Genomic DNA, 20,364 nt, shown 5'->3' on the forward strand with positions numbered 1-20,364 from the left:
GTGAATTTTTTGTATGTACTGATGTAAGCTCCCTTTAGAATTTTATAAATTTTACATTTTACATTTCTGAGATATGGGGTTTTATTCGTTAAAAAAAGGGGTGATTTTCCAGTTTTCGGACAATAACTCAAAAATGCTGTCACCAATTCTCATGAAACTTTGGTGAATTGTTTATATCTATTGATGTAAGCTCCCTTTTTATTTTCATAAATTTCTAATATGACATTGAGAATTAATTGAACTTTATTTGTTTATAGTCTGACAACAGATTTACTAAGTATTGCACAACAGCAAGAAATCTTTAATTGAATATAAATTCAATTCATATAACCAATTTCAAGTTCTTTGACTACATTTATTCAGAAACCTATTATATGTCAAATATTTAATTACAATCCAAATTCAGACCTGAATCAAGCTTGAATATTGTGTCCATTTTTGCCCCAGCTGTTCAGGGTTGGACCTCTGCGGGCGTATCTAGCTGCGCTCAGCGAAGCAGTTTTTTTTTTTTTTAATAAGTGACATCATTAGTGACTCCCAGATTACTAAGTCACTTCCAGAATCAAATTATAGCTTACTTTACAAGGATTAAAAAAATATATCATTTCAATGTACATTTTACTGTGGCTTGAAATAGGAGAGAAAGTAGCCATTCCAGTTTTCATAATGTCACCTTGTAGGCTACCTCAAAGTGATTTGGAACATGAAATTAGTTAAAAATTATCTACTGCCGTTCACCTCTTGTGGACTTTTTCAAAAGCTGTATGTCTCCCAACCCCATAGCTTTATCATGTACCAGTATGAAGCTATATCAAATTAACTATTATTCTAAACAATCTAGGGGCAATAACTCTTATAAATGTCATCAGAATGCTTTTAAACCAAATGTATCAAATCTTTGCAATAATATCCAAAACATTTTACTCCTTTTCTTTCTCTGTCTATCTCTTATAGTTGCAGAGGTGTCACAATTACAATCTAAGCTCAAAATCTAGATTGTTGACTTGACTTTTGAATTAAAAGTTATTGATCTCAAATCAAAAGCCCCTACGGTCTTTAATATGTATGTGTAAAGGAGTAATACAACTTAACACCAAAGTTTAAATATTGAAGGGGAGAAAACTCATACAAAAAATAAGATTCCTTTGACCCAAATGTATTATTCAGGACAGCCTTGTCCACTGTAGCTTCATCCCCTTCTTCTTCCAATCCTTTTACCAGCAAGTTTTTGGTGGAAGAAAGACTTCAAGTCTTCTGAAAGCCTTTACTACTGGCTGTAAAATCATTGAACTGTCACCAGGACGTATGCCATATCCCTTTCTGTGCTTTACAATTACATAACAACTTCCGTGCCATATCTTGACACCGATGTTTACACATGATCTAAGCATCTGCATCATTTAATTTATTAGTTAGGCTTAAAAAACGATCACTATTGTTAGTGTTATATAATTTCATTTCGCATGTTTGAATGGATTAATATCAACCCTTTTATTTATGTAAATTATTAGATTTCATCTCATCTTACATGAACGTTATTTGTTTACTTGTAACCGGATGTCTTTAAAGTAGAGTTTGTAGTACGCATGTGTGAATTTGGTATCGGGTCGGTTCGCCCTGATTACATGTTCGCCCTTGGTCCGTTCACCCTGAGTTCGTCCCCATAGAGTACGTTCACCCTGGGTTACTTCTCCTTACTTTTATCGTGGAAGTATTATATTGACTGCTTTTATCAAGGACCTTTTATACATCCTTGCAATTATCAAAAAATAATAATATTATGGGTATTAAAGTTTAATAAACTTATTCAGATATTTATATGGTATAAATTCTCGAAATTCATGAACACACATGAAAAAAAATTAATTAAAAGTTGATGGCTTGTTTTGGAGCATTAATAGGTCATGATAATAATTCTCACTGATTGTTGTAATAATTGTCTTTGGTAGATTAATGATTGGAATTATCGGAATAAAACAACTGGAATATTCGGGTTAATTTAAACCACGTTGGTTACGTATCTGCGCATGTGCACAAATGGGAAATTTAATTGTGCATCTGAAACTGGGACTATTATACTAAGTATAGTTAGTATAATAGTCCCAGACAGAATTGTCATATATTCATACAATCCATCTTGAGTTAAAGTCAAGTATATACTGGAGAGTACGACTTCAAATCAATGATGCTTGAAAAAATACACCGATTTAGTTGTTCCGTCTGCATTCAGATCTTTAATGCAATCAATTAAGTCATATTTCAGTTTTAGACAACATGTGTTTTTTAAAACAAAGTTAGAATATCTAAGTATGTTATTGCGATAATAAAGAGTCAAGCGCACACGTGAATCTGCTGGTGTTTTGCACCGTCTGTTGACAGAAATATCAATGTACAAACTAATGTCTGTTGACGGATTCCATTTCGAAAGTACGTAGTTTTCATGTCGGTCATTGTCGGAATGTCCCCTATGATTGCCTTTATTGCCTTAATACGTTTCAAAGTTTTAGAAGTGATAAAAAACGGGATTTAACAACTGATTAGTCCAGCTCTTTACCGTTATTCGTCATTCAGGTACACACAAAAATGACACATTATCGAGGCTCGAGTACTGAACCAGTAATTCATTGCTGTCAATAGTTTTATTTTCATGAAAAATTTCAGAAAAGGGCTGTGTGACTCCTGACGGAAAATGCCATTTCTACCCTCATACTTTTGTGTAAAAATATTAGATGAAAAACAAATATGATATATGGGTCAAGCACTTTAAATGAACAGGTTTGAAATGCTAAAAGAGTCAAGCGCACACGTGATTCTGTCAACTGACGGTGCATCGTTTGATGTGTAAAACACCAGCAGATTCACGTGTGCGCTTGAAAGCAATAATGGGACAAAGCAGGCTGGGTTGGTGTGGGCTGCTTTTATGGTAATTCAAGTTACCTTTTATGCATCTTCTTCCACCTCAGAGCAATCAGCTCTTTGATTTATCTCACCTGGGCCAAAGGCCAAGGGAGCTTTTCTCATAACTTGCCGTCCATCTTTTTTTTCCCAAACTTTTCTCCTCTGGGAAACTACTGATCCAAATTTAACCAGATTTGTCCAAAATCATCATAAGGGTATCCAATGTAAAAATGTGTCTGTTGACCCTACCTTCCAAACAACATGGCAGAGATGGCTTAAAATAGAATAAAGGGGTAGAATTTAAGTTTTGTCTATTTTCTTGAAAACACTATAGTTAGAGAAAATCTAACCAGTCAGAAATGTTGGCGAAGGTTAAGATCTACCTACCACATTTACATCAAGACTATCAGAAGACTTTTTTACCAATTTTTTACATTTTTGCCTATTATCTTGAAAACTATAATAGATAAAGAGAACTTAAAAAAGCAAAAAATGCTCAACAAGACAAGATCTACAAGTTAGTCAGATGGTCAAAATCTTAGTCCACTCCTTATTGAAGTTATTACTCCTTAATAACCAGGGGCCTCGGTGGTCGAGTGGTCTAAGTAGTTACTACTGTAATCACTAGCCAGTCAACACTGAGGTTGTGAGTTCGAACCCCGTTCGTGCAGGTGCACTCGACTCAAATCTTAATTGACCAGGATTGTCAGTTTTCTCCTGGAACTCCGGCTTCTTCCACCAATAAAAACTGGCCGCCAGGAATTAGCCCAAAAGTGGTGCTTAAAAGTGGCGTTAAAACACAAAAAATCAAAAATCAAACCTTAATAACCATTTTTACCAATTTTTTTGATTTTTGCCTATTATGTTGCAATTTATAAAAGATAGATGGACACTATAGCAAAAATGATCAGCAAGACAAGATCTACAATTAGTTCAGCATAGATGTAATTGTCATTTGTTTTCTTATAGTTGTTATTGAATTTTGATTAGGAATTGTTTATTTTTTTTTGTGTTTTGGGCAAAAACTATAGAAGATAGAAAGAAACTGTAAACAAAAAAAATTATCAGCAATACAAGAACAACAAAAAAGAGATTTTAGCCAGGAATTATATTCTAGTCATCAATGTTGGAGGGTGTCCAATGTTGAAGAAGCACATAAACCTAGTTGATTGACACTAATGTCTCTAATGTCACTCAGGTTGCCTTTTCTTCGTCTCACCCTTTCTGTTAACCCGCCCCTGGAAGCTTTTCATTTTGTGTCTAACAATTTAACAAAAACCTTTTATTAATTACTGTTAGGGATTTTGCTATATGGAAATAACTCCTATAACATGTCACCTGTTAGCTTAGGTGAAAATTGATTATACATCCTGAGAATGAAATAAAAAATTTTGGAAAAAGTCAATTGAAATCTTTAACAGTTTTGATGGACAAGCTATAATGCAAGAAAAACCGTATTCAGGGAGATTTCTCTGACACAGTTTTTTTGGTTACTGGCTGTGAGATTTGATAGTGTAATTTCTGTCCCAAAAATCATTTTGATATGTTGCGAAACAAAAATATCTCAAGATCATGTATCATATATCAAATATCATGTTTTATATGAGATAAAGGAATATAATTATGTAGGTAAGAACTGTATGAACATTTACTATTTCATTTCAATGTGAAAATGTTTTACGAAATCGTAATGTAATGTTTTGTGTATGTGGATGTCATGCTGCCAATCAAGGGCCCTTGATTGAGACTATAAATATTCTTATTCTTATTTTATAGCAGCAGAATTAAAAAAAAAAAACAGTTATTCGAATAAAAAGAAAAGGTTTTCCACAGATGGGTGAAAAGACCTATTTATTGGGTATTAATTAATAATCTTTAAATTATTTTCTTTTTCATTTTAAACTAAATCCCTTGCAGTGAAAAACAGATGGAAAAATGAGTGGCCAGCAGGTCGAGGAAATTACTGTCAGTTTGTCCTGTACAAAGAAAACCGAGATACAATGTCAGCTATAAATGATATGGCAAGATTTCTCAGGTTAGATTATACTTACTTAATGGATTGGAGTTTGATAGTTTCGTATATTTTAGATTGTTTATCAAATTTCTTCCAGTAGTTTGACAAGAATAATTAAGTTCATCAACGATGGCTAAGTTACAATGCAAGTTGGGATTGATTACAGGAAAGGCCTGAAATTTTTGGGTTATGAGTCAGAGTTAATAAAGAACACAAATTGTGGTAGGAATCAAACTTTTCATACCAAGGTGTGTCGTGATAATTGCTCTTTGGATATCATTCATGGGTGTTTATCAATCTGATGTGGATGGTTATAACTGCAAATTACCTGGCAGTGCTCATGATGTTCCTGAAGCAGTGGCTTCATGTATGGGCACTACAAACATAGCTCAGAAAGCAAAAGAAAATTGATGCAAGTAGTGTAAAAGGAATGCCTCCACATTTTTGCTACTGACTGAAAATTGATTTCTAAAATAATGGTTGCCAATCAGAAATTTAATTCCAAAATTTGGAAATAGTTGAAAAGTATGCAGATTTCTTTATATTAAAGCTATTTTCATTACTCTAACATATGAAGAACATAAAGGGGTTTCAGAGGAAATAAGAAAAAAATAAAATAAAATCCTCCACAATAAACTATGACCTCCTGTTACACTTAATTACGATTATATATATATATATAGTTTATTTGGTTTTAGTGAGTACCCGTAATGAATACAAGGATATCTTGTACTAAATGTGTGCTTTCATAAAGCATAATGAAAAATATTCATAATTTATGCCACTGTATGTGTTTTCTGTGTAATTTTGTGTGTTTTTTCTCAGATCATTGGGACAAGTTGTACTAGAGGCTGCATCCAAATCCAAATAATTTTTGCACAAAAATTTGGTAGGATTCAATATTTTCCGCCATGAAATTATGTCCACTGGACACTTTTTCACAGTAAATTGTGTCCATGGACGATATTTACCTATGAAATCGTGTCCACAGATGTGAAAAAGTGTCCTTCAAAGAAAGAACAGTATTTCACATGGAAAAGTGTCCACTACCAATACCTACAAAATATATACATAGCTTCATTTCTTTATCTAAATTGAAGTTTTAAAAATAGCATAGGGGTTTTGTCTCTATTAAAACATAGCATGTAAACTGGAGAATTGAACTCATACAAAAATGTGATCATCACAATGTGTAATTAAACATAAATTATACAATTAAACATGTACTTATACACACAAAAACAGTAATACATTTAATAGAACTTAATTTTAATATATGTGAATAATAATACATGTAATTCATTTCAATTTTCAAAATCTTTAAAGCTAAGATACTGTGTAAAAGTGTCCTCTTCTTGGAAAATCAACCTTTACAGGATCGAATTTAATAGTATTTTATCATGAAATTATGTCCGATTGAATGGACACTTTTTCACAGCATCGGACACATTCAAATATACTTTTTCTTTGAAAAAGTGTACGGGTGGACTCTTTTATGGCTCACACATTAGCCATGAGGAAGACTATAGAATAATCCTTTTCGAGTATTAGTTTATGCTTGTGTTGTAAAGTGTTTAAATATTCATATTTGTGTGTATTGGCTTGAGTGTCCTTTAAGAAAGGACTTAACTTATAAAAGCTATTTTTATAATGGATGTGTTGCTGCTTCTGGTGCATGGTCAATAAACATTATGGTTTATATGGCTATATATATATTATTAACTCAATTTATATTTCATGCTTTGGGTTGTTTTTCTTGTGTATTGTCTATATTGCAATTTTTTAATATAAAAATCACTGTACTGATTATGCCCATAATGGGTCCTCTATTGGAAATAAAATTTATCTTATCTTATATATCATTGTTTTGAACTTGAAATGCGAAATTTAGTTTTCAACACTAAAACTTAAATTTCTCAAATTGAGAAGGGATCTTAAACTTTCAATGTGATTTTTTTTTTATTAGTAAAAGTTTTTTTATATATTAAACTCACCTTATCCAACGATTTGTTTAGTAAGAACCTTCTTACTATACAAATCCTTGCCTTATCTGTAATAATCTTGTTGCTGAGAGGTATGCCTTTAGAAAGATTTTAATATACAGAGTTATGTCCCCTTAAATCATTCATTTCATTTTAAAATGTTTTTTTTTTTGTGTATATTTTGAGACGTATATTTTAATTACAGCATACACATTTTTGTAATTATAAATTTTGTTTATCAGATATAAATTTAATTGTTTTATAGTGTTTAGAATAAATTTAGCAAAGCTCAGTGTTAATTAAAAGTTTCAACTTGATCTTAATACAACTGTTTTATATAAAAAAAAAAAAAAGAAGTGTATCTAAGTAATTATTGTACTTCTAAGTTCTTAGAGATTTGTGTCATCCCTCTAATAAAAGACAGACTTTTTGTCTTACTGAGGGGTAAAGGTATTTATTTGATTATGGTCGGTATGATGAATAAGTATGTTGTAATGCTTTCCGCCATGAAGAGAGTATGAGCTGGGACTATTACACTAATTAATATATTAGTCCTAGGTTTGAGAAATCAGTTTTCTACTCAACTCTTTATAAAGCTATTATTGCCAATTGTATATAGGATAGTATTTGATTGTAGCTCTTCTTGAAACCCTTTCCTCATTGGGAAAATAGCCAAACTGATATATTAATTATCCAATAATTAAGGTTTGCATCAATTATATTATATACCGGTATACATTGATAGATTTGTAATAATATACCTCGGGATATTTTCACATGTTGAATAGGTTTTGAAGAACTAAACTTGACTACAGTAGTTAAGGTAGGGGATCTGTTGACTAGGAAGATAGATATTCTTTTTTAAAATTATTTTTTTCTATTCAATGGTGACAAAAGGTTCATTATTTGTTTTCTATATGGTTAACCATAGTTTCACAATGAATGATTGAAGATTATTTTATTCAGGATGTTTGTGTGTTTATCAATCTGCCCAGAAGATGTCTTAGATCAAATTGGTGCCTAAGTTATTGTAAATTCATACTGCCATATAAACTTCTGAATAGAATTCAGCCAAACTATTTCTCTATGCCGTGTTATTTGCCATCCTTTATTGGTTCAATAGGTTTCCAATCATGAGGTTTAATGTGTGTACTAGTCAAATTACTGATTTTCTCTTTCAAGTGAATGGATTCCAGCCAGTAGTATTTCCCTTCTCTGTGTAGTGATGTTATGCATTATCCTATATTTAATTTCTACATTTTGTGGTTCAATGATGAGATCTAAGTAGATGTCAAAACTTTGAAATTCTCTAATAAATCACTTATCCTACAAACTCTAAATGGACTTCTTTAAGCATATCACCGCAATGCAAGTATGAATTTGTGTATCTTGTTTTTGGATCTGCATATATTGTTTAAGTAAGAGTTAAATAAGGATTTCCATATTTGATGAACTCTACAATATTCCATTTCCCTTAAGCTGCTTAATTTTGTAATGTACGGTATAAAGAATATGTGGATAAAACTAAACATGAGGTGATTTCTAATGTATGTGTAGAGTATGTAGGTTTTTTTTTAAATACATTTGTATTTTCAAGATAAAAATAATATTTATTTATTCTCAGTGTAAACAGAAACATTTTCCAGTATGCGGGTACTAAAGACAAGAGAGCCAAAACCTCTCAAGAAATAACAGTGTATAGGTAAATAAATCTTATATTTCTCTAATATTTAACCTACAAGAAATAACAGTGTATAGGTAAATAAATCTTATATTTCTCTCAAGAAATAACAGTGTATAGGTAAATAAATCTTATATTTCTCTAAAGAAATAACAGTGTAAAGGTAAATAAATCTTATATTTCTCTAATATTTAAGACTCAAGAAATAACAGTGTACTGGTCATGGACCAGACACCTTCAGAAATTCACAGTTTTTCTCAATTAATTTTTAACAGGAACTCTTTGGGGAAATATTCTTTTAACCTAAAAAGGGTTACCATAAGTTAGGTCTTGCACCATAGACTGATTTTGATTTCTCTTATGATTTTATGAGTACGAAGATCAGTTACCGTCACTTTTAAAACTTGCTATTAAATGACAGAATTAACATGTATTCGGGAAATTGATATTGTATTTTGCTTTTGTGAAGTACGAAGAGAAGAGGTATGTCAATTGAACCAACCACATCACCAGGCTGACTACAGTGAGATACATCTATCAGCATCCCTATGTCTTCCCGGTTAAGAGATAGGACTAAACATCATAAAATTTGACGCATTTTGCACCTGGTGATCAACTTTGGGGCATGTAAAATTGGACTCTAAACCAACAGAAAGTTCTAAATAAAAATGCAAGCCACCACAGCATACCAATACACATTGCAATTAACTAATAATCAACAAAACTCACAACAACAATAATGTACCACAATAGTCAAAAACAACTTAAAGATGAAAAGACAACACAATTATTTTAAAATTATTTATTCTTAGTGCCTACTGTAAAAATAAAGTACAATTCAAATACATGTACATATAATTGTAAATTTACTACATGCATATTCTGTTTACACATTCAGATATATTGTGATAGTTTTACAAACATATGTTTTCTGAATCCATTCAGTTTCGTTTAACAATACACAAACAAACATTGACAAGACGTAGAGGTTAATAAGTACAGGATGGGAAAATATATCTAGCAGAAGGATAAACAATTCTTCAAATTCAAAACTACATCTCCTTCAGACTACATACATCATTTTTCATAAAGAAAATATTGAAGTCTTAACAACAGTTTATATTCTTGTTTACAGAATGTTTGCAGAGAGACTAGAAGAACTAAACACAAGAATGAAGTATATGCATTTTGGGAATTACAGGTGAGGAAGAAAAGACATAAATTAGTGCAGATTAGAATAAAAAAGATAAAGGCCATTACATAGATTACAAGTTTATAACTTCTTTGCACTTCTACACAAAAACAAACCATAAAACTTAGAGAATTAACTTTTTACCAGTTTTTGTTCACCTAGAGATGAAAATGAGGTCCTGGTCAGTGTCAGAAAGACATTACATCATTAATCACTATATACACCAAAAACTATACTCAGGAATCTAAAGTTATCTCACATTTTTGGAGAAAAATGTTTTTATTGCAGGTATACCACAACCAATCTATTGTAATAACTATGGACCATAAAATATATAGAAACCAAGAAATCTTCTGCTTGAAATGAAAGTGAAGAATGAATGTAGTAAGCATCAATTATTTTGCTTTGTATTTACATTAATAATTTGTGTTACAGATATGTAAATGAACCACTGAGGTTAGGTAAATGTCAAGGCAACAAGTTTACTATTGTACTGAGGTAAGATTGAAAACTATTATATTTAATGATTTAACTTTCTCATGACAGACATCAGCAAGGCCAATGTGTGTGTTCAGCCTGTGTCATTGTTAATCAGCAAGGCCAATGTGTGTGTGTTCAGCCTGTGTCATTGTTAATCAGCAAGGCCAATGGGTGTGTATTCAGCCTGTGCCATTGTTAATCAGCAAGGCCAATGGGTGTGTGTTCAGCCTGTGTCATTGTTAATCAACAAGGCCAATGGGTGTGTATTCAGCCTGTGTCATTGTTAATCAACAAGGCCAATGGGTATGTGTTCAGCCTGTGTCATTTTTAATCAGCAAGGCCAACGGGTGTGTGTTCAGCCTGTTTCTTTGTTAATTAACAAGGCCAATGGGTGTGTATTCAGCCTGTTTCATTGTTAATTAACAAGGCCAATGGGTGTGTATTCAGCCTGTGTCATTGTTAATCAACAAGGCCAATTGGTGTGTATTCAGCCTGTGTCATTGTTAATCAGCAAGGCCAATGGGTGTGAATACAGCCTGTGCCATTGTTAATCAACAAGGCCAATGGGTGTGTATTCAGCCTGTGTCATTGTTAATCAGCAAGGCCAATGGGTGTGTGTTCAGCCTGTGTCATTGTTAATCAGCAAGGCCAATGGGTGTGTATTCAGCCTGTGTCATTGTTAATCAGCAAGGCCAATGGATGTGTGTTCAGCCTGTGTCATTTTTAATCAGCAAGGCCAACGGGTGTGTGTTCAGCCTGTTTCTTTGTTAATTAACAAGGCCAATGGGTGTGTATTCAGCCTGTTTCATTGTTAATTAACAAGGCCAATGGGTGTGTATTCAGCCTGTGTCATTGTTAATCAACAAGGCCAATTGGTGTGTATTCAGCCTGTGTCATTGTTAATCAGCAAGGCCAATGGGTGTGAATACAGCCTGTGCCATTGTTAATCAACAAGGCCAATGGGTGTGTATTCAGCCTGTGTCATTGTTAATCAGCAAGGCCAATGGGTGTGTGTTCAGCCTGTGTCATTGTTAATCAGCAAGGCCAATGGGTGTGTATTCAGCCTGTGTCATTGTTAATCAGCAAGGCCAATGGATGTGTGTTCAGCCTGTGTCATTGTTAATCAGCAAGGCCAATGGGTGTGTGTTCAGCCTGTGTCATCACTTGAATTACCAAATGTCCTTCCTTTTAAATAAAGATCACTGTAAGCCTAAATACTGATATTTTTTTTGTAACAACAACTGCATTTTATAAAGTATGTAGACAATAGGAATACCCTTTTCAGCATTTTCCCATTTTTGTGTGTCACCTTGAGATCTTGGCAGAAGCCAGACTTAGTCATGCTGATTCCTGTCTCTGCAGCATCAACAAAGGTTAATAGAGGACAATACTGTAAGGGTAGAAATTTTTGCATAGGGCTTATTTTCACTTGTTTAGCCATCACTTGAATTCCTCCCTTATATTTTTTAATGTATCAACAATATTAATATGAAGTGCACTCTTTTCATGAATGAGAGTAAAAAGGGGGGGGGGGGAGGGGGGGGGGGGGTGTAAATAAATGCATGGTAAAATACTATGCTTGGAATTTTATCTTCTGTTTGACCCTTGAATTTTGATGTTATTAAAGCTTTTAATATAACACATGTTGAAGTGGAAACCACACAATTATTGTTATATGTCAGTTTGGTATGGTCAAGACGTTTGTTTAAGTGAGCATACTTTTAAGAGAGTTATCTCTCCTTAACCAGATATTGGGTTATGCGTATTGCGGGTTGCAGTACATATTTGGTATATATATTAGTTTGACAGTTGTTTGTTCTCTTGATTTATTGTGACCATACATGTTCATACGCTTGAGAAATAGAACTTTATTAATTTGAAAAGTAGTTATATTATTTATGCCAGAGTAAAGCATAAAATGGTGGAGCACCCGGTTTTTAAGTAAGTTCAGGGCCCTGCTGTAACATGGTACAAAAGATTAACTTCTGGTTTAGACTGGCATACAATTAATTAAAGAACTTTTTAAGGCGAAATATGTTAAATTTAACTGGGAAAATCCATCTGTTGTGATTGAAAATCAGTTATTCAATAGTTTGAAATGGAACCCCAGACAAGAAATTGAAGATTTTTATTGTCAGCTCGTAGAAAAAGCGGACTTGCTTTCCATACCTGAACATGAAGTCATGTCGAAATTTGTTAATGGGTTGCCTGACAAACTTTTTGCATTTAATGTCAGCGCAAGTAATCTTAAAGATGCATCAGATGCTCTGACACTAGCGAAAACCGGCAAAGCCTATAAATATAGGGAAGGTGAAAATACTGTTGCCGCTGCATTAAATATGCCAACAAGCCAGTCCAAAATTTCTATTTTAAAATATCAAATGAATCAGCTGATACTCAAAATGGACATGTTGCTTTGCAGTGTATAATTTTCGGACAAACAGTCCAAAATAATGAAACAATAATGATGCTGTGTCAAATATGCAGACAAACCGGACATTCAGTAAAAGGAATGTGGTCAATTTCAGAAGGAAAACTCTTACCTTATGGGGGCCACATAGCACGCTCCCCTAGGAGACCGTCCATAAGTGCTTCAAGGATTCGGAGTAGATTTCGATCTCGTGTAAATAAATGTATGAAAGTAAATATTGATTTTTGTGTTGAGAATACATGTCCTGATAAAAATGATGTAATGACGTTATCGGAAAATGACTGTGGTACTGATTCCTTTATTTCTTCTGACTCGAAATTTTTATATCTAACTGTTCGTTTTGATTCTTTGAAAATTTCTGCATTGGTTGATACAGGAAGTTCAGTGAACATTATTTCAGAACAACTTTACAATTACAAGAAGTCAGATTTCAATGCAGATGTTCGTGAGTTTATCGTTTTAGCTAACAATCAAAAGATTGAAGTTGTTGGTACTGCTTTCATACAAATGAATATTTCAAGAGCCAATCATGTGTTTTTACTTATATTTTGAAAATGTCATCACATCCTATTATAATTTGGAACAAATTATTTAATTGAGAATAAAATGTTGATCGATTTTAGTGAAATGTCCACTGCTCCAAAAACGGCAAATGTTTATTGAACAACAATTTTATCAAATACAGAGACAATTATATGGGGTAGAGTTCAGTCAAATATTTATTATGGAAAAACAAGGAATTTGTACGTCTAGTAAATATATTTTCATTATCTAGAGGATTGGTTATTTCTAAAGGAGTAGTTTCTGTGTCAAAAGGTAGACTTATTCCGATTAAAATATTGAATCCAAACAGTTGTGGTAATGACTTGTTTTAAGGAAAAGAATTAGCTATGTTTGATGAAATTACATCTGAACACTGGCTGCTTCCGTTTAAAGATACTAACGATCATTGCATTCAAAACGTGAATTTGATAAATGATACAAATGGTGTAAACGGTATAAGAGTACCAAACAATAGTGACCTGGTTAAGCTTGATTCTACTGTACAATCTGACAATAACAGTACGTTAAACAGTGCAATCACAGATTTTATTACCAATTTTCTGTTTGAAAAATCTGATTTGGACAAAGTTCTGCTAAACGATTTACACAAGTTTTTGTACAACAATAAAGACATTTTTGTGACAAGGTCAGATCTTTCTTTAGGATTTACAGATTTAATTAAACATAAAATACTACTGAAACCTGATGCCAAACTGAAGTATCAGAAACCTTATTGATTGTCCCCCGATAAAAAGGACATTTTAAGGCATCATTTGGATAATTTGTTTGAGCAAGGAATTATTTCACCTGGGTTTCCAGATGAGGATTTACCAATAACAAGTCCGATTGTGTTAGTTTCTAAGCGTGTACATGGAACAAAGCATGGACCACAGTATGACAAGGACTTGAGTCTTTCGCAATTTTGTTTTTGCTGCGACTTCAGATATTTGAACTCTCAGTATGTTTTCATATAATATACCTGATTTACAAGACCTAACAGAATCTTTTTCACTAAGAAAACCAAATTTCATAACATCCATTGATATGAGTTCCGGATTTTTCCAAATGAAAATAGACCCCAGAAGTTGGAAATATACGGCCTTCAATACATGTTTTGGGACATATAATATTTATAATATATTACATTTGGACAATGTATTAATCTGTTCCAAGATATTTCAAGAACATATTAATGACCTTACCAATGTTTTTAATCGTTTTAAAAGTGCTGGTCTTAAACTGAATCAGAAAAAGTGTCAATTTTCAGAGCAGTCGTGTATATTTCTTGGACACCACATTTCGGCAGAAGGAATAAAATCGCCCCCAGATTGAGTACAAGCTTTACAAACATATCCGTCACCTCGCAATTTGAAAGAACTCCGCAGAGTTTTAGGGTTATATGGATGGTTCTGAAAGTTTATTCCTAACTACAGTGAAATAACTCTACCGTTGACAAAATTATTGCGAAAAAGCGCCTTATTTCAATGGAACAAAGAACAAGAAGAGGCAACAAATGAACTTAAAACATGTTTACTGAACTCAGAAATCTTAGCTTTTCCTCAGTTAAACCTTCCATTTTATTTGGCCGTTGACTCATCTTCAAAAGGGATAGGTTATATGTTCTACCAAAAGCATCCTGATGAAAATAAAAAATTAGAGTTGTCCGTTTTGGCTCTGAAGCTTTAAATCATTGGCAAAGGTCATACGGTCCAACAAAACTCAAGTTATTGGGAATTGTTACAAGCATTACTGACTGTTCGAGCTACATAAGAGGCAATACATTCATCGTTGAGTGTGACCACAAGGTATTGCAAAACTTAATTGAAAATCAAATGAAAGGAGCCATATCTGACCGCTGGCTTGCAATATTGCAACAGTATAATATGAAATTCGTTACAAGCCAGCTGGGTAAATGCAAGTACCAGATGCCTTATCTCGTTGTATTATAACTGATTTTCCGGTGAGAATTCAAGTCCAGCAGAAGATTTATCAAACATAGAAACATTCTTAGACAGAGGTTACTGAAAAATTTATATTTTTTTTTAAATTTACTTAAGTAGACCATAAAATTTTCAATGGTTTGTAACTGAATATTTTTCATTATGTCCACTATATTTTGTATGATTTTTATAGGAATATAACTGGAGATGATGAAACATTGGATAAATCAATGATGTCGCTGAAAGAAAAAGGATTTATAAATTATTTTGGTATGCAGAGATTTGGAACAACATCCATACCTACACACCATATAGGAAGGTAAAACATTGCACTTACGGAATAAAGGCTTGTATAGTCCGTGGTTTTATTCTCCAAAATTGAACCTGCCAGACAGGGGTGCAGACTAAAGTGTACGATAAGCAAGAAATAAGAGAAAAAAATTTGATTTCACAAGATGGCTTGTTTACATTCCGCCATGTTTGTTATTGATATTGTAGAGGGCGCTCTTATCATTTTCATACCTTATCCATATTAATTTGTAATTTTTTTTCAATATCAAATATATACTGATAAATTTAAAAATTAAATGCTGCACTACAAATCTCGTTTCTTTTCACATCATTGCTTAAAATAAACTGGAATCTGCTTGAATTTAACGGAATGAAAAAAAGTGAAGAAGTCAATCGAGAACGAGCTTACGATGTATAAACTACAAAACGTAATCAGTTATTTGTTCTGTTTTGGTGTTTCATACTGATGCATGTGTTTTGTTTTAGCTTAAGATCCTTCAAACATTAATGTGATCGGTATGTTAAACATTGTTTTACACAAGGATGGAACTGTTTTACTACTTTCAAATACGTATTCTAGTGATATCTATAAAGTACAGATTTTCCGTACACTCTCACCATATTTATTATCATTTACACGTGCTATTCGAACTTCCGGTTTAAAAACACTAGTTTCTGAATTGTTTTTTTTGTGATTTTGACTTATTTTAGCACTCATGAAGTGTTCTAGAATCATTGACAAGCATTGTCAACTTCTACTTTATGATGGAAAACAGGTTTTTCCATGAAAATACTGCAAACGACCACACACGATGTGAAATTACCTGAGTTTCATTAGACATTTCCTAACAGTTGCAAAAAGTTACAAGAAATTTCATGGCGAGTAGGGGGTGCGGACAATGTACCAGTGCGAACTATACAAGCCAGATTACAGTAATTTAAATAAAAATCATATAGATGACTGCCAAGAGTTATGTCCACCCTTATAAAACAAACTCAATGAATAAAGTGCAGGCCTTCCTCAATGATAACACTTTTATGTTTGTGAAACTGAAACAGTGAAAAAGTTTTGGTAGATTTAAAATACCAGAAATACAAATAAATTTTAATGCTGCTGCAATCATTTGTGTATCCTTATAGTTGATTGGTTAATTTTTGATTTTTCTATCGAATTCATTAGAAAATTCAATGCCTATGCTTTAACATTCTGTTTTTTTTTTATATTTCCTTATGGTTGTAGGATAAAAATGTTATCAGTTTTTGTTTTTACCAGTGACATCTTTAAGTCCACATTGACTACCCTCATTCTGCTTTAAAAACAGTATCAGCTTATTATGACTTCATTGCTTAACAATCTTTTTGGGAGAAATTATTAAAATTAGCCTTTAATGATGTAAGACTGCATATTCCCCTTCCCCTAGTCTTAGCCATTTACCTTATTTTGGTTTAGATAAACAACTTTTTTAAAAAGATCTTATAACAGTGTGAATGGGTTTTTCGATGCAATTTTTTCTTTTTAATTCTAGAGTGGGAACATGATTTTGTTAGCTTTGTTTTTTTTAATATTCTTAAGAAAGGTATAAAGTTACAATATTAATTCATGTAACTAACAAAGAGATCTGTTTGATAATACGTTATTAAGAAATTTTAGATGATATGTGTATTACAGAGCTGTGTTAAAGAATGATTATGAAGAGGCTGTGAATCTGATTTTAAAACCCAGACCTGGTGGTTAGTATTATTTTTTTTAACAGTTAAACACATTAAGAAAGACGACTGTATTCTAGATATGAAGTCTCTACGATAAATCATAACAGTTTGTGGCAAGGCTTCCAAAACGGTCATATTTGCTGGACAAATATTAATTTATCGGACATTGTCCGACTGGGCCAAGCATGAAATTGACATCCTATGTGGGTTTGCCATTTCACCGTTCATGTAATTCAGATAAATCATCCATTTTGACTTGACTTTGTGCCTTAAACAGCCACACTTTTCCGGTCATAAAAGTGACATTTAAGTACTCTATAAACAAGCCTTACTATAATCCCCTCTCATTACAATCAAGGTTAATTAAGTGTCTAACAGGTGAGATTTACCTGTGATCACCTGTGTCAGGTAAACTATTTGTACTGGACATCAATCGATCTTTTTGGAAGTTATTATTTTATTAAAATTAAAACCATTCCTGGTTAAAATCTAATTACTTTTTAGCAAAACAGATTTAGACTATCAGAAAAACGTATTTAAAACAATAAGATCATAATTTACAAAGGAGGTAAAAAAAGTTGAACAGACAACCACGTCGATTGGAATATTAGAAGTGTGCGCATGTGCACAAGTGTGATATTTATTATTTAATAATGCATCCAAATTCATCCAAAATTATAAAAATGTCATTTATACCATTATCTTACATTTGTCTCAAGTATTTTTTCTAAGAAATAACATGGAAAGAACTGCTTAATCTCAATTATGCTAGAAAAAAATACATGGATTTTGCACAACCATCTCCGTTTCGCGTTCTAACGTCGTCTAGTAAATATTCAGTATTGGAAAACTTGTTTATCAAATAACTAAGCTGGTCCTCAACTTACTAATACACTTTGTTAAGTCTTCGGATATATGCCAATTCGAACCATGCACTATCAATGTAATTGTAAAGGTAAAAAATGGAATTTATATAAAAACTGAAAAGTATAAAGTCTAGGAAGTTTATCGTCCTTTAATAGCTTTATCATATGTTTATGTTCATCTTTTGTTATGGTGTAACCTGTCTAAAGGGATTAAAAAAACGGGATTGAAAAAAATGTCCGGCTGGCTCAAATAATTTTTGGAAGCCCTGATTTGTGGTACAGTAAATTTTGATGGTAGAAAAAGAAAGATAACTCATTTGCGCCTCATATTTATTTGTGAAATTGCATCATTAAGCCTAAGCTAGTACCTACAATTTTTAAAACATCTGTTTGAAAAATTTGATTGACAATGGTATCATACAATTTTCTACTTTCAGTGAATTTATAGGGCCATATACCTTCTCCTCTGGTGGATAGAAATAACAAGAGAGGATGTGTTTACCAAATATACTTCTAAGTCATCCTCTTAACTGTATGGTTTGCATATGTATTTTTCAGAAACAGGTAGAATAGTGGAATGTCGTCAATGCTGGGAAAGAAATAAAGATCCAGTTGAGGCTCTGATAGGATTACCAAATCAGAATGCTATAGAGAAAACTATCCTAAAAGAACTGAAGTCTAACAAACATAACTTTTGTAATGCTTTTCAAAAGGTAAACAACAACTATATAATAAACAGATTAGCTCAGGAACGAGATATTACAACCAGGGTATAATGTTCCAATATTAACCTTCTCATTAGGCAATATTACAACCAGGGTCTAATGTTCCAATGTTAACCTTCTCATAAGGCAATATTACAACCAGGGTATAATGTTCCAATATTAACCTTCTCATTAGGCAATATTACAACCAGGGTCTAATGTTCCAATGTTAACCTTCTCATAAGGCGATATTACAACCAGGGTCTAATGTTCCAATGTTAACCTTCTCATAAGACAATCGTGTTGTCCTAGTAGGTAACAATAATGTATCAGGATTCAATTCTTTGTAACAACAGTGTAATGAAAAGCCCAGAAAAAAAAATTGTGTTTCTTCTTGCCCATTTGACAGCCGCCACATAACTTATTTTACTTTGGTGATAAAATTATGTTGTTATCCAATAAAAATCCTTTTTTTTTTTAGAGATGACTCGATTACTGTAGATATTAGATAACAGATTACTGATCTCTTATTTAAAACAAGCAAGGTTATATTTTTTCTTTTATCTGAAAATTTATTAAGCTGTTTGAATAATTGTAATATTGAGCCTAGCTTTCGCTCTGATCATTCTATGGTCACATTAAATCTAGAATTTAATCCATTTGAGCGAGGTAGAGGATTGTGGAAATTTAATAATTCATTATTGTATGATCCAGAATATACAAAGATTGTTAAAGAAAAAATAGTAGAAGTTAAAAAACAATATGTAACACTTGTTTATGATCTAGATAGAATTGAAGACATAAATAATGAAGATCTCCATTTTAATATTAACAGTCACTTAATTGCAAAACTATTTCTTATTCAAGTTTTAAGAAAAAAGAAAGAGAAAAACAAGAAAAAGATCTTAGAAATGAAATCCTAGTTTTGGAAGAAAGAATTGATGAAGACTCAATACAGATTTTGGAAAACAAAAAATATAAATTAGAAAATATTAGAAAAGAAAAAATTAAAGGGAAAATAATTTGATCAAAAATACAATGGGTAGAAGAGGGTGAAAACCCTACTAACTATTTTTGTGGGCTAGAATCAAAAATTTTTACAAGTAAGATAATACCAAAAGTTGAAAAAGAAAATGGAGATCTAATTTCAAAACAAAAGGATATTTTGAAAGAAGTGAAATTTTTTTTATGAAAATTTATATAAGAATAAAGATCAGTCAAAGGGAGATAAATTAAGTAAATTTGAAGAAGGATTGAAAGATATTAAGTTTAAAAAATTAACTGATGATGAGAAAATAATCTTGAAGGTAAAATAACTATTGAAGAAGCTGGTTTAATATTAAAAATATGAAAAATAATAAAACGCCAGGATCTGATGGTTTCTCTACAGAGTTATTTTAATTTTTTTTGAAAGATTTGAAAATTTTTGTTGTAGACTCCTTGAACTACAGTACTGAGATTGGTGAACTATCTGTTATGTAAAACAAGGAACAATGCCTGCCAAAAGGAAATAAGTCTAGACATTTCTTAAAAAATTGGCGACCTATATCATCATTAAATACAGTATATGAAATTGGCTCTGGAGTAAAAGCAAAACGCTTTTAAACAGTTTTAGATAAACTGATAGATTTC

At 32.2% G+C, this 20,364-nt stretch overlaps 1 protein-coding gene across 1 annotated transcript in view; it reads left to right on the forward strand.

Moving 5' to 3' along the window:
- The window catches only part of LOC127729959 (pseudouridylate synthase 7 homolog), a 39,422-nt gene that overhangs the window by 8,163 nt on the left and 10,895 nt on the right, over window positions 1-20,364 (forward strand). The window contains exons 6-12 of the mRNA XM_052237958.1: window positions 4,816-4,933; window positions 8,519-8,596; window positions 9,711-9,776; window positions 10,203-10,265; window positions 15,355-15,480; window positions 17,122-17,183; window positions 18,587-18,741. Coding sequence (XP_052093918.1) covers window positions 4,816-4,933; window positions 8,519-8,596; window positions 9,711-9,776; window positions 10,203-10,265; window positions 15,355-15,480; window positions 17,122-17,183; window positions 18,587-18,741 — 668 coding nt within the window. The remainder of the gene's footprint in view (window positions 1-4,815; window positions 4,934-8,518; window positions 8,597-9,710; window positions 9,777-10,202; window positions 10,266-15,354; window positions 15,481-17,121; window positions 17,184-18,586; window positions 18,742-20,364) is intronic.

The sequence above is a fragment of the Mytilus californianus genome, unplaced genomic scaffold (genome assembly GCF_021869535.1).
Source record: "Mytilus californianus isolate M0D057914Y unplaced genomic scaffold, xbMytCali1.0.p SCAF_1, whole genome shotgun sequence".
NCBI classification, from domain to species: Eukaryota; Metazoa; Mollusca; class Bivalvia; order Mytilida; family Mytilidae; genus Mytilus; species Mytilus californianus.